General features: G+C 46.6%; 1 protein-coding gene across 1 annotated transcript in view; it reads left to right on the top strand.

Moving 5' to 3' along the window:
• JAG1 (jagged canonical Notch ligand 1) overlaps positions 1 to 8,529 on the top strand; it is a 35,336-nt gene extending 26,807 nt beyond the window's left edge. The window contains exons 15-26 of the mRNA XM_037022439.2: positions 247 to 360; positions 883 to 996; positions 1,084 to 1,197; positions 1,339 to 1,455; positions 1,944 to 1,971; positions 2,419 to 2,504; positions 3,604 to 3,717; positions 4,355 to 4,464; positions 4,557 to 4,790; positions 4,995 to 5,126; positions 5,313 to 5,463; positions 6,292 to 8,529. Coding sequence (XP_036878334.1) covers positions 247 to 360; positions 883 to 996; positions 1,084 to 1,197; positions 1,339 to 1,455; positions 1,944 to 1,971; positions 2,419 to 2,504; positions 3,604 to 3,717; positions 4,355 to 4,464; positions 4,557 to 4,790; positions 4,995 to 5,126; positions 5,313 to 5,463; positions 6,292 to 6,749 — 1,772 coding nt within the window. The 3' untranslated portion in view covers positions 6,750 to 8,529. The remainder of the gene's footprint in view (positions 1 to 246; positions 361 to 882; positions 997 to 1,083; positions 1,198 to 1,338; positions 1,456 to 1,943; positions 1,972 to 2,418; positions 2,505 to 3,603; positions 3,718 to 4,354; positions 4,465 to 4,556; positions 4,791 to 4,994; positions 5,127 to 5,312; positions 5,464 to 6,291) is intronic.
• Positions 8,530 to 15,467: the final 6,938 nt, after the last annotated feature.

The raw sequence follows: 15,467 nt of genomic DNA, 5'->3' as shown, positions 1-15,467 counted from the left end.
CTTTCCATAGAAGTTTTTTCCCAGTCCCACCAAGTAGCTTAGCTGGAGGGGGCACGACATAAAGTGGGTGCGGCAGTCTCTGGAGGCCTGCCAGTAAGCCGCCCACTGAATTCAAGTGAGAGTTGTGATGGAGTTGAGAGTGTGGAGGAACCAGGTGCATTTTCCGAGGAGGTGAGGTGGCCTGTAGAGGTGCCTGGCTCTGGCCTCTTTTCCTTTATTCACCCATTTTTCATTTTCCTTTCACAGATATTAATGACTGTGAGAGCAACCCCTGTAAAAATGGTGGCACTTGCATCGATGGCGTCAACTCCTACAAGTGTATCTGTAGTGATGGCTGGGAGGGGGCCTACTGTGAGACCAGTGAGTCTGTGGCCCTCTGGAGACAGGGGTGTAGGGGGTTTGGGGGAGAGTCAACATGGGAGCCCTTTTTATTCATGGAAGTCTCTGCAAGTTAAGCCCTAGCAGTTCCTGCCCTGGGACAGCATCTCCTGGGTCCCATTGGCCTTCGTTAATGCTGGTCACAGCAGTCAGTGAGCAGGACTTCTGAGGAGCTGTAGACTCAGACTGTGTAGTTAGGATGATAAATACCTCACTTGCAAAGAAAGTAATCATTTTGATCGTACTTCCTGCCTGTCTTGATTTTAATTTCTGTGGGAGTGACAGGCCCATGCCTAACTTGTGGCATTAAAAATAACACAGCTGGGGGCTCCTTTATTCCTGGACAAGGGTGATTATGTTGAGTCCTGGGATTGCTCACTTGGTCTTGGAACTTGGAGTGGCAAGGGCAGGGAGGATGGCCAGAGAAGAGTGCAACTCTTCCATGTTGTGAAAGGCCTGGAAGCATCTTCACACCTTTAGCTGGCATCTCCTCTTTGACTCTAGACATTAACGACTGCAGCCAGAACCCCTGCCATAATGGTGGCTCGTGTCGTGACCTGGTCAACGACTTTTACTGTGACTGCAAAAATGGGTGGAAAGGAAAGACCTGCCACTCACGTAAGTGGTAGCCGATGGACCTCCCTTCCTTTTGTCTTCTGTGAGGGGGGCTGGCCAGGGGCTCACACTGAGATCTTGCTCCTCCAGGTGACAGCCAGTGTGATGAGGCCACATGCAACAATGGTGGCACCTGCTATGATGAAGGGGATGCTTTCAAGTGCATGTGTCCTGGAGGCTGGGAAGGAACAACCTGCAACATAGGTAGCGTTGTGCCCCACATGGGATGCACAGTGGGCATGGCCACCGGAGCACCTATTACTGTTTTCCTGGGTCTGGCTCTTGCCCCTGCAAACTGTCCCTGGATCCTCAGGGAGCATGGTCTTGTCTGCTCTTGTCTTGTAGCCCGAAACAGTAGCTGCCTGCCCAGTCCCTGCCATAATGGGGGCACCTGTGTGGTCAATGGCGAGTCCTTCACGTGTGTCTGCAAAGAAGGCTGGGAGGGGCCTATCTGTACTCAGAGTGAGTGTCCCCCGCATCCCCTTGACCTCTCCAAGGGCTGCAGGAGCACATCCCGACACCCTTGGGGACTTGCAATGGAAACCAGAAGCAAGGCTGTTTGATGTCTGCTTCTCCATCACCTGGGTCTGTTCTAATGCACTTGATGGGATGCAGCCCTGACCTGGGCATGAGAAAGTCGCCAATGAGATAAGTGGAGACAGATGGTGTCTTGGTTCCCAGCTCTGGTCTGCCCAGAGTCTGTCTCCTTCCATTCTCACACCCCCTTCCATCCTGCCAGGGCCTCTTCCTGTGTACAAGTGTCCCACGGTGCATGGAACAAAGTGCAGGGCAGGCCTGGTTCCAATTGAGTGGAGGTCTTAAGCACATTTGCTGGTGTTAACTGCAGTTTATCATATGGGTGTTATGGAAATAAGTGGCATTTTTACTTAGGGCTCAGGCCACTTTGCCTGATGAAGGTATCACTATGAAGCTGTCCTTTTGCTTTGCAGATACCAACGACTGCAGTCCTCACCCCTGGTAAGCATGACAGCCTTTTAAGCTGGTACTTGTTGGCCTCAGTGTGGGTGGGCACCACCCAGGGGTCTTGTTTAAAAATACGGGTTCAAATCCAGGAGGTTTGGGGTGGGGCTGCAGAACCTGCCTTTCTAACAAGCTCCCAGATGAAGCCCATCCTGGTCATGGACCACACTTCAAATAGGCAGGTGCATGTTCATGCACAGCAGTGATTCTCAACCTTGGCAACACACAAGAATCACCGGGGGAGCTTTTATAAGTCCCAATGCCTGGGCTGCAACTGAGACCTGTGCAATTAGCCTCTCTCGGGGTGGGACCCATGCATCAGTATTTTCAAAGCTCCCCTAGACTATGGCGAGTGTGGCCAGGGGTGAGAGCCACTGGTCATAGCTGGCAGGTGGAGTTGTGGATGGGGAGGTTGATAACAGGCTGTCTTTGTTTTCTTCTCAGTTACAACAGTGGCACATGTGTGGATGGAGACAACTGGTACCGGTGCGAGTGCGCTCCTGGCTTTGCAGGGCCTGATTGCAGAATAAGTAAGGACTGCCCCAGCTGGTTTTCCCAGGGGCCTTGATCTCCACTTCACCCCTCAACTTGAAAATTTTCAACTTTAAAAAGCAATTAAGGCCACAGTTCCTTTAAGTAGACCTGACAGGCAAGTCATGTCTTGCCTCCAGCTGGGATTAAGGTGCCCCCAGCTGGATCCTCCCAGGTAGCTGCTGGCCCTTTCTTGGCTGGCACAGCTGTCTTGTAGGTGAGAGTGCCAGCCACAGAATTTGATAATTCCTCTACTGAGATCCTAAGGAAAGAGTGTGCTTTTCCCCATAATGAACCTGAAAGTATGCGCACGCTGATGTTAACCACAGCTACACTGGTGTAGGATGAAGCTAACAGCAATGGAAGGGACTAGAGCTATGGTTTCCAAAGGCTGGATCAGGCCCCAGTGAAATGATTAAAATGGGGGCAGGTAGTGTAATTTTTCAGGAAGTTTAAAGTTCATTCTTGATTTCAAGTCTTTTCCTACCTTTTTACATGTTCTGTTCTTCTGGAATACAGAAACATGATAGAATAGTTTTTTGTTTCTACCCAAATTGTTTTTTATTTATTAGTGCTTGAGGTTCCCCATGTCTGGGACTGAGTGGACTTTGACACTAGAAATGGGTGCATTGTATCTCTTTCATGTTTCTGAATCGTGTTGGCAAAGTACAGACTGGGGGCCAAATCTGGCCAGCTGCCTATTTTTGTAAATAAAGTTTTATTGGCACACAGCCAAATACATCTGTTCATGTACCATGTATGGCTGCTTTCGTGGCTTGGAAACAGTTGCATAGCTGTGACAGAGGCCACATAGCCTGTAAAGCCTAAAATATTTGATCCTTTTTAAGAACTTTGCTGGCCCTAGCTCTTATTTAATTAAAAATTGCCCCCTCTGGAAATGATTCTCAGCTGTTGGAAGTCAGGCTAGTGGTGATCTTTTGGGGGGCTTTTGGAGTACTGATGTTCTGACTACATGATGAAAATTCTTCAGGCTTATACTTAGGATTTATATGCTTTTTTGTCTATATGCTATGTCAATTAAAACAAAAACATTGCTGCCTCTTCTTGGAGCCTAAACTTGAACTCTATTTCTCCTAGACATTAATGAATGCCAGTCTTCACCTTGTGCCTTCGGGGCGACCTGTGTGGATGAGATCAATGGCTACCGGTGCATCTGCCCCCCAGGGCACAGTGGTGCCAAGTGCCAGGAAGGTATGTGGGCCGGGCTCCAGCTGCCCCTGTGTCCTATGGGATGAGCAGGCACTACAGTCACCATGGTCACCATTCTGGCTGTTTGTGAATGGGCATTATGCTCAGGGAGAGACACAGGTGGACAACAGTGGGGATCACAGGCAAGGGAAAACTTGCAAGATCCTCTGAGAACAGGGTAGCTGTTAGTCAGCTGTTGGCACAATTAAGCTGTGTAACAAATCATCCCCAAACTTGGAAGCTAACAGCACGCAAGTGTTTGTATTGCTTGTGGACATGCAAGGCGGGCAGAGTGATAGGTGCTGTGAGTTGGGCTTAGTTCTGTTCTGTGCCTCCTCACCCTCCTGGACCAGCAGCTATATCTGGGGCATGTTCTCCTCTTGGCAAGTAGCAGGCTTGCCAGAGGCCAAGCTCACCTGAGAGCCTCTGCACATCCCATCCCCTACCTCTGTTGGCCAAAGCAGGTTCCATGGCCACAAGCAATGCGGGGAACTGTGGGGAGGGATATACCCTTGCCATCATGGGAGGAATGTGGTTGTCATGTGGGTGAGGGCATGGGTATAATCATTTCTCAACAGGGATCAAGAGAAACATCTACAGAAAAGGAAACTCATTGCATTCATGTGTCTCCACCTTGCAGTTTCAGGGAGACCTTGCATCACCATGGGGAGTGTGATACCAGACGGGGCCAAGTGGGACGAAGACTGCAATGCCTGCCAGTGCCTGAATGGAAGGATTGCCTGCTCAAAGGTAGGTGCAAGGGCCGTCACAGATCACTTGTGCTGGGAATTGCTGCTGGGGGTATTTCTCCTGAGCTGCCCCTCCCACCTCTCTGTCTCCAGGTCTGGTGCGGCCCTCGACCCTGCTTGCTCCACAAAGGGCACAGTGAGTGTCCCAGCGGGCAGAGCTGCATCCCAATCCTGGACGACCAGTGTTTTGTGCGCCCCTGCACTGATGTGGGGGAGTGTCGGTCTTCTGGTCTCCCGCCGGTGAAGACCAAATGCACCTCGGACCCCTATTACCAGGATAACTGTGCAAACATCACATTTACCTTCAACAAAGAGATGATGTCGCCGGTATGGAATGACTCTTTTCTTCGCTTGGGAATGGTGATGTGTGTCTACATGTTCTGAAGTGGGGGTGTTAGAGCTTGGGATTTTGTTCTCCTTAACTCCCTGTCTTAGAGCTAAAGCTCAGCTTGAAACAGCCCAACTTCCAAGGAAACAAGCCTTTTTTTCCCTTCCAGTATCTTACACGTGTGCATTTTTTCAATATTGTAGGGGCTTACCACAGAGCACATTTGCAGTGAATTGAGGAATTTGAATATTCTGAAGAATGTTTCTGCTGAGTATTCAATCTACATAGCTTGTGAGCCTTCCCCTTCTGCAAACAATGAGATCCATGTGGCCATTGTAAGTATTAAGCCTTATTCACACTTCATTATTTGATGGCAAGGCAGTTAACCAATGTCAGTTAATCAGTATTCAAATGGAGCAAATACACTAAAAGAGAGTTTAACGTGTGTTGCCAAGTAGTTTTGAAGAAAGGCTACTGCTGAGTGTCTCCTGACCCACTGGTGTGATGATTTCTTTTTCCAGTCTGCTGAAGACATACGGGATGATGGAAACCCTATCAAGGAGATCACGGACAAAATTATAGATCTTGTTAGTAGACGTGATGGGAACAGCTCGCTGATCGCTGCTGTTGCAGAAGTGAGGGTTCAGAGGCGTCCTTTGAAGAACAGAACAGGTAGGTTTTAGGTGGGAATGGTCTCTTTCTGTGACGACTGTCAAATCAATCTTGTCACGCCATCCAGTAAAACTACCAGGTGGGGAGTGACCTGAAGGCTCCCTCCCCCAGGAATCCCATTTGATGAGAAAACTGTGGCAGTTGACATGATCAAGGTCATACAGACATGTGCAGAGATCCCTGACTTTGCCCTTACCAACAAAGCTGGGCTCCTGCAAGGAGGTGCCCTCACAGAACATGCATTGTTTCTAGAGCCACAAAGCCCTTGGCAGAGTGTCTCTGTGCCTTGAGCTCGTGTCCATGCAAAGCCCACCTTGGTGTTCTGGGTTCTGGGACAGCCCATCCCAAGTGCTGTGAGACACTGGTGTGATAGTAGACAGCGTGATGGACTTGCAGGGCGTCCAGACTCCCCTCCTGACCATCACTGTTCTAGTGAGACGAGAAATGGGCACATGAGTTGGGGGAAGACGGCATTTGAGCTGTCCATGCGCAGATAGGGTTTCTGATAATTCTGAAAACCAGATCCTATAATGAGCTGCCTGCATAGGCAGACTCCCCTTGACTGAACCAGACACCGCCCTGCACACACAGCTGGAGCCTGTAAGAACTGATGCTGCACCTGGTCTCTCTCGGGACACATGCCAGGTCTCCAGGGGCCCTGGTCCCAGCACTTACCAAGCTGTGAAGTGACAATATGCAGTTGTGGAAAGGGTCTTGTCCCCATGGCACCCCTTTTAGTGACTAAGGACAGGGGAACCACTACTGGTATTTCTTGGTGGGATGGCTTTTTTTTTTGGAGAGTTGATTGGTTTTGTGCCTGCCTTGCAGATTTCCTAGTTCCTCTGCTGAGCTCTGTCTTAACTGTGGCATGGATCTGTTGCTTGGTGACGGCCTTCTACTGGTGTGTGCGGAAACGGCGGAAGCCCAGCAGCCACGCGCGTGCAGCCTCCGAGGACAATACCACCAATAACGTGAGGGAGCAGCTGAACCAGATCAAAAACCCCATAGAGAAGCATGGGGCCAACACTGTCCCCATCAAAGATTATGAGAACAAAAACTCGAAAATGTCCAAAATAAGGACACACAACTCCGAAGTGGAAGAGGACGACATGGATAAGCACCAGCAGAAAGCCCGGTTTGCCAAGCAGCCGGCATACACGCTGGTAGACAGAGAGGAGAAGCCCCCCAACGGCACGCCTGCGAAACATCCAAACTGGACAGACAAACAGGACAACAGGGACTTGGAAAGCGCCCAGAGCCTAAACCGGATGGAGTACATCGTATAGCAGACGCAGGCACTTGGCGCCGCTAGGTAGAGTCTGAGGGCACTCGGGGCTAGTAGTTTGTTAAACTGTCGTGTCCTATTCCAGCCTGAGGCTGTCGTTGACTTGGAATCCCTGTTAATTTAAGTTTTGACAAGCTGGCTTACACTGGCGGTGGTAGTTTCTGTGGTTGGCTGGGAAATCGAGCTGCATCTCACAGCTATGCAAAAACCAGTCCACAGTGCTCTGGGGCACAGGCAGCCGACACATCTCGGATCAGGCTCCCGGGAGAAAGCAAAGCCCGGCCGTAGGCCTTGAGCTTCCACTTCTGCCAGATGTCCCGATGGGGATGCAGTCTTAGGAGCATAGTTTTTATTTATATTTATTGACTCTTGAGTTGTTTTTGTATATTGGTTTTATGATGACGTACAAGTAGTTCTGTATTTGGAAGTGCCTTTGCAGCTCAGAACCACAGCAACTATCACAAATGAGTTTATTATTTATTTTTTTTTATTGTATTTTGTTGGGGAGGGGGGGACTTTGATGTCAGCAGTTGCTGGTAAAATGAAGAATTTAAAGAGAAAAAAATGTGTCAAAAGTAGAATTTTGTATAGTTATGTAAATAATTTTTTTTATTAATCACTGTGTATATTTGATTTATTAACTTAATAATCAAGAGCCTTAAAACATCATTCCTTTTTATTTATACGTATGTTTAGAATTGAAGGTTTTTGATAGCATTGTAAGCATATGGCTTTTTTTTTTTTTTTTTGAACTTATTTTCTTAATTATGTGTTGCCTTTAAGCCAAAATTAAGGTGTTTGAAAATAGTTTAAGACAATAGGATGGCCTTCCGTGCCTGGAATACTGGTGGAGTTTTTTTGTTTGTTTTTTGTACAACGTCAGATATTTAAAACACCTTCTATAGTACCACTTTAAAACACATTTTAAGGACTGACCGAGGCAGTTTGAGAATTAGTCTAGAACAGGTTTTTTTTTCTGCTTTAGACTTGAAAAGATACAGGTGATCTGCTACACAGCAGTTGAAGGAAACAGGCTGAGCTCTGATTTAACGTAGCCAAAATGTTGAGTGGTTGAATCTCATTAAAAATGTCAAAGTAATTGTGTGAAGTTGGAAGCACACCAATCTTATTTTGTAAATTCTGATTTCTTTCACCATTCGTATGTAATACTGAACCACCTGTAGATTTAATTTTTTTTTCTACTGCATTTAGGGAGTATTCTAATAAGCTAGTTGAATACTTGAACCATAAGAGGTCCAATAAGATCACTGTTTAGATTTGCCATAGAGTACACTGCCTGCCTTAAGTGAGGAAATCAAAATGCTATTACGAAGTTTAAAATCAAAAGGCTTATAAAAAGTAATTTTTGGTTCACCATTGAGACCGTGAAGATACTTTGTATTGTCCTATTAGTGTTATATGAACATAAAAATGCATCTTTGATGTATTGTTCCTGGCAATAAATTTTGAGAAGTAATATTTATTAAATTTTTTGTATGAAAAAAATGGAAGTGTGGCCTCTTGTGAGCTTATATAGTTCTGCTTAGCTCTGCCATGTGCCTTTGACACCTTGCCGAGTCTGTTGCTGGTGACTGGGGTCTTATAAATAGCTTTGCTTGATAGGGGCACGGACGAATAACTGAAAGCCTTTTCAGCCACAAAAATTCATCTTAAGTTCTTCCCCGCAGAGCTGCTGTGAGAGCCCATCTTGAGGGCCTTGATTCCCTTGTTATTCAACAGCAAGTGTGAATACTGCTTGAATAAACACCACTGGATTAATGGCCTGTAGTGTGGAGGTGAATTGTTTGTGAGCATCATGGGAAAGCCACCACCCTAAAAGGGTCTTAAATATCTGGGAATTGGTGTTGGGGGATGAAGAGGGAGACTGGATGCTTTTTCTTGGCTACTTGGATTATTATCAGTGCCCAGCCAGCACGACAAACCATCTTGTGGCTTTTGTGCCCACATTTGCCTCTGGGTGGCTTCCTCCCTGCACAGGTGGTACTTACAAGTTTCTGGGGATCAGGCCCATCTCAGCACCTTGTCCCCAGGGAGTGTTCGGATGGCCTTGCCATGCAGCCCTGGGGTGTCAGGAGTCTGGTTCTCACTGGTCACTGCTGGGACTGGAAGTCACTATGGCCTGCCCCTCTCATCAGGGGTACAGTAAGCTTTACCTCTGGCTCCTCTGTAGTGAGGGCCAAGCTGTGGTAATGGGCACCTGGACAGCTTCCAGCAGCTGCGCAGACCTGCCCGGAGTTCCTGCTGCTGATTAGGAAACGAGAGCTTAACCGTCCTCACAGCTGCGACATTCGGGCCTCCCTCCACCTCCAGTTTTCATAGTGTTACTCCAACTGGAACAATAAACTGAATGGATGACGAACAGACGGAAATGTTTTCCTTCTTTCATTCTTGAGAAAGCTTTTTTTCCCTACCAGGCTAGGAGTTAGGTTCTCTGATGGGCATCTTGTTTACGGATGGATGATGGGCTCTCCGTGTCACTGGCTCCTTGTGCTGGAGCAGACCCCAAGGGAGTCGGAGTTAACAGTGCGGCTGGCTTGTTGGAGAGGCAGCCTGAAGGACCTGGACAGCGATGAGTCTGGCTTCCCATGACCTCTCCCTGACCTAGTGGAGCAATGCTTTCTCTAATCTCTTCTAGTAGACAGGTGGTTTCTGCAAGGTGAGGTCAGAGGGAGGGGGCAGTTCTGTCCTGGTACAGACCCAGTAGGCCAGGACACAGCCTGGTTTACCAGAGGTGAATGCACACATCATCCTGAAGCAATACTTTGCTCTGGTGGTTTGTAAACTTGGATTCTTCAAGACCCCAGAATTCCTTGGGTAGTTGCCAAATGCTTTTGTGCCAAGAAAAAAATCTTAATGAGCCTCTGCAATTCTTTATTCCAGGAGGGAAGTGATTGTGAGATTGATACATGGTATTTGCAGAAATTTCTGCCCAGGACTCTGCCAGCAGTGGGAAGGTACAGCTTGGGCTTAACTGGGCACAGCCCAGACCTGGGACCTTAACTGCAAAGGGCAGCTTTCCCTTTTCTCCAGGTAGAAGGAATCAGCAAGGAAGCCCTGGTTATGCTGGGGCCAGAGAAGTGGCCCAGGAAAAGAAGGGACTCAGTGCCTTTCCTCTTTCCCAGGAACATTCTGGGCCCTCTTTAAGCAGGCCCTGGAAGAGAAAGAATTTTTAGCCCACAAACTTGGCTACCTAGACCTCCAGCATTAGACTATACCGTGACTCCAGGAAGGAATTTAGATGAAGTTGCTTACTTTAGGATGGGAAGCTGTCCTGAGAGTCTAGTCTTACACATTGTACTTATGACTGGGTTTCTCCTAAATGCAGATTCTCAGGCCTGGCCCAAGATGAGCCGGAAGTGGGGCCAGGGGAATCTGTATTTTCAATAAGCTTTCCCCTCCTCCTCCTTCCTCCCCGGCTTAGGTACAGTAAAATTTGAGAACAACTCTACTAAAATGCTAAAGTACCAGCTCTTCATTAATTACAATGTTTTTCCTCCTTGTTAAACTGAATTAAGTAGCCTGGAAGCCAGTTTGTTGCTAAATTGCCACCTGACATCATTTTTAAGTAAAATAATTACACTGCCCCTTGAGCAAGTTGTGGTCTAAACACTTCATGTATATTGGCTGACCTGAGGGGTCAGTAAGTCAAAGTCAACTTATTGGCTACCGTTTCTCAGGTAGTGAAAAGCCAAAGGCAGCAGAGCACAGGGCTTCCCACCTTTCTAAACAGTGTATCCCTGTCCATCCAAAAGTGAGCAAGTGTGTGCCTAAAAACCAGTTGCCTTTGAAGACAAAAAGAAGTCCTGCAGACCTACAGACGTTTTCAAGTTGGGCTGAGCAATGTTCCATCATTTCCGCTTCAACTGCGGCTCTTTCTTGCCTCTACTGGGAATGAGAAACAGGAGTTCAGAGGTTCCCGGTCTGGGAGGACACAAGCACTGGGTTATGGGAAGCCTCCTCCTGCTAATGTGTATTTATACTTGGTAAGCTCTGATTCATCCAAGCATTGGAACAGAAATCTGCTTCCTGAGGTTCTGTTTTTAAATAGATAGTTTGCAAAAACAACAATTATTTTTCTTAACATTTTTTTTTCCACCCCACAAGCAGCTAAACATCCTGGCTTGGGCTATGTCAGTCTGCAACAATGCCAACAGACAGCTTGGTTATCAGAGGCAGAAGGGTGCCCCAGGGCACTTGGGTAGGGTTCTGGCCCCAGAAGTCTTAAAAACAGTTTAGAAACTACTGGGGCTCTCTTGTTGCTTCACTTCAAATCCACTAGATATTTCTTAGTTTATTAAAAACAACAAATTTCCCTTTGTGAACAATTGCGTTTCGATGGTTGTTAAAAGTAAAAGCTAACTGGGGGGTTTCTTAGAGGGCTTCAGGGACAGCTGCCTGGCACGGTACCCTCTGAGATTGTGGGTGCCGCTCCCTTGCCTTGGACATAAATTCTACCTGTATTACTTGCTCTTGCATGCCGGGCACAATCTTCCTGGTTTACAGTGTGTTTCTTTCAAGTCCTGGGCAGTTTTACAAGTTTAAATTATGTATCATTATTCACGGTCTGGTGTTAACCTGTGATGTGTAAGTTGAGAAAATTAACTTGGAGAGTGAAGGCCCTTAAATCCACCAAGAACCTCGAATGGAAGACTGCTCACTGCTTATCCCCCATTTACCACTCCCCCTGCAAATATCCACAGCAGGGCACCCAAGAGTTGAATTATCCAGAGGGTAAAAGCAGATGCCAGCAACATGAAAGTAACAGCTTTGTTTTAAAGAAAAGCTCTCCTGGCAGGGCCAGTGGGGCTTCTGCATGACCCCTGAGGGGAATACAGGTTTGCAGCTGGCTTCCTACTGAGTACTCAGGCAATGGAATGGCTGGCCCCCTCTCTGCACCTGAAGAGTAAAGCTACTTTACTTCATCTGTGCTGAGAAACGTGCAGTGGAAGAGACTTTATCTTAAGACTCACTGGATGTTAACTCAACTGGAGACCTCACTCATCAAAGGATGCAACCTCCTTACTTTCCCAGGTGAGGAAACTGAGACTTAGAGAGGTTCCGGGCCCTGTCCAAGGTCACACAGAGAGTTAGCAACAGCTGAAACCACAACCTGGGGCTCCAGATTCCTGGATTGCTGTAATTTCTGGGAATTTGTCAGGTGTATGCCTGGTTCCTGCCTTGGGTGTGATTTTCAAAGATAAAGAATTGGAATATCAGTGATTAACAAAAAGGGGCTGCAAAGCCTCAGGAAGGTGGCAGGAAGCTGCTGCATACACAGTGTACTGATCTGAGCTGTATTTCTGGGTTTTGCCTAGAAAGTGACAGCTTTATAAATCTGAGAATGATAGGTGTTTCCCGAACCAAAAATTAAGACCTGTCCCTTTGTAGGTGGTTCTTTGTTCTTCAACTTGATTTCCTTTTTAGTCTGTTTCATAGAATTAATAAAATGAATTGTAAGAAAAGAGGTTCAGAAGGAAAACCGACAGCCCCACTACAGCCTAGTCCTTTGCACATGCACACATGTGCATGCCCTGGAGAACGTGCATACTTCACAGTTTTCAGGACAACAGCGCTGCTTTTCCTGTCAGAAGAGGCAGGTGGAAGGAGCCTGGCCAGTGTCAGGTGACTGCAATTATAATTAGGCCTCATCCCACCTTCCCTAACCACTCCTGCTGCCTTGGCAGCTTCTTTCAGGTTACTGCAGAAAAATCACCTGAGCATTTAAGAACACTGAAGTCTAAATAGCTTGAAGGTGATGAAGGTTGCCACATCCGGTGTGCGGCTGGGCCGGCGCAGACAGATCTGGGAGTTCCTGAGGCTGCCTGTGGGCAAGCTCTGCTTCCTCCGCCCCTCACCCCAAAAGCCTACTCACCCATACTCTCCCCATCCAACACTGAGGGATTAGGGACACATCCCACAAGTCATTCTTAACCTGTTTGTTGTGTCAGTATGGGCCAGAATTACATATCATGCAAGAGTTTCATACCCATGGAGGCACCCACGCAGACGCACTTGGAAAAGCTCCATCCTGGAGACAGAAATGTAAAACCTCCAAGTTCAGGACATTAACAATCAGATATCCTCAGAGGGCTCTCTCTGGCTTTGCAGGGACAATTTTTGGAAGCGTTTTTTAAAAGATATCAAGGCGCAAAACAGGAAGAGCACAAATGTGAAACAGCTATAGGTTTGCACAAAAACTAAGGGAAAAGTGTGTGAGGGAAAGAATGGGAGGGGAAAGGGGTCTAGAGGGGGTGGGCAAGGCCTCACCATGACCCCCAGCTTTCCCCACACCAGCCCTGTCATTGCTGTGCTTCCTGTTTGTTCCAGGTCCAGTGCTCTGCAGATGAGGCCCCGACATTCCTCCAGCACGGTCTGCCTCTGCCGGGCCTGGGCTGCTGCTTTCCCCTTCCCAGCGTGCAGAGCTGGGCTGCAGGCCGAGTGTCAAAGGCACCGCTCGAGGCAGACTTCCTGGCTCTTCCTTCCCAATTCCTGGCATGGTAAGTTCTGCGGCGTTAGGCTCATGCAAGCACTGCCCAGCGGCAGGGTTTCTGGGCTCTGGGGCTGGGCAGACTTGGATTCTAGGCTCCACTACTTACAAACCTGGGAAAGTTTCTGAAATTGTTTGAATCTCAGCTTCTTCATCTGTAAAACTGTGATCATAAATGTGTGCCACTGTTTATTGTTCATGAAAATAGCTGCAGGGAGAATGAAAGCTGCCCTCGGTATTACCAAAAGCATCCTGTGATACAATATAGCATCCATTAGAAGATTAAAGAATCCAGCTAGATTCCAATGGCAGCTTCCTCTCTCACCACTAAACAGGGACTAAGAGGTGTTGGCTCTGCTGGTAGATGAAATGCCAAGATGGCCCCAAGATTCCTGGCCCCTGGTTTCATCAAACACTAATCCAAGTATTGCTATGACGAGATGTTGCAGATGTAACTGAAGTCCCAAATCAGCTGGCCTTAAAATACAGAGATTATGCAAGCGGGGCTGACTAATCACAGGAGCTCTTTAAGAGCAGAGTTTTCTCTGGCTGGTTATGTAAGAAGTCAGGGAGATTCAAGATGTGAACGAGTTTCAGCACAAGGGAGGTTTCTCCCCTCCTGTGATGGAGGGGGCCACACAGCAGGGACCTGACAGCCGCCTCTAGGAGGTGAACGATGTCCCCACCCAATCACCAGCAAGCCGGACGATGGGGCCCTTAGTCTCAATTGCTAAGAACTGAATTCTGCCAATAGCTGAGGGAGCCTGAAGTGACCTTTCCCTAGCTGAGTCTCCAGATGAGGATACAGCCTGGCTGACACCTGATTCCAGCCATATGAGACTCAGAGTTGAGGATCCAGCTCAAAGTTGTCAGATTTCCTGAGATAATCAATTTTTGTTGTTTTAAGCTGCTGAATTTGTGGTAATTTATTACACAGCCACAGCGAATGAATACAGGCCTCTTCTAGAGAGAGGTACCAGGCTGCACCATGTGCAGGCGCTGTATTTGGCTTTGACTATGCAAATTGTCTGCTTTTCCTCTGGTCAATTCAGTACCTGCTACCAGTGTAGCAGAAAGAAAAGTTCATTCAAGACAAGAATGAACTTCAGGACAGCAAAAAAACTTGGTGCCCAACTAAATTCTACAACAGTGTGTGGGTGTGTGAGCACAGACAGCTCTCTATCACCTCTAAATAATAATTACAGAACACATAGCTGACTCTTGAGCCAATGGGGGTTACGGGCTCTGATTCCTCATGCAGTCAAAATTCCACATACAACTTTTGACTCCCCTAGAATGTAACTACTGGTAGCAGTAGTTTAACACATATTTTGTATGTTATATGTACAAGTTTTCCCTACAATAAATATGAAGAAAGTATTATTGAGAAAATCGTAAGAGAAAATACATGTACAGTTCTGTACTGTATTTATTGTACCATAAGTTTATCATCTGTTTACAAGATGAATCATATTTCTGTCAGCACTATATGAATAATGTGTTCTATGATACAAAACACTGTAAATGTTATATGGATTAGTGATGCTGGACATCATAAATGAAAAGATAGTGTGAAAGAGAAATTCATATTTATTTACAGATATGATTAATGCATTGATAACAAAGCAGCAGCAATACGATTGCTTTATGGTAGCCTAGTATAACTGATAACCGATTGCTTCACGATAGCCTAGCCTATACACTAATGAATGAATCATTACAAAATTTTTGTGGTATACAGTATTATAGTCATATTTGTAATATAGTCTGAGAAACATTACACTAAAATAGAACCCACTTACTGTGATGATAGGCTGATATGCAGCTTCTCCTATTATGAGAGAGAAGCAAGGCTGTAATGAAGTTCTATGAAAGCAAAGTAACTAAAAAATAAGAAAACTGACACATTATTTTCTATTAAATATCACTCACCTTATGTCTATGTAAGAATAGGCTGTCCACTTGCATACACGCCTCACACAAGATGTACTACATGATGAATACTTAGGTGATGATGATAATGACACAAAAAGGTAACAAGGTTCTTACTGTACAATTACTACATTTTCACATGAAGACACACACATACACATAAGTTTATTACCTGTATGGCATGGTGGTTATTTACTTTTCATTAGGTGGAAGTGGATCATTGTAAAAGAAAGGCTTTCATCTCGCCTTCATGTTGAGCAGGCTGAGGCAGCGGCGGGG

This window comes from Manis javanica, chromosome 5 (genome assembly GCF_040802235.1).
Source record: "Manis javanica isolate MJ-LG chromosome 5, MJ_LKY, whole genome shotgun sequence".
NCBI lineage: Eukaryota > Metazoa > Chordata > Mammalia > Pholidota > Manidae > Manis > Manis javanica.
Note: the sequence above shows the minus strand (reverse complement) of the source record. Positions and strands in the feature narration are given on the sequence as shown.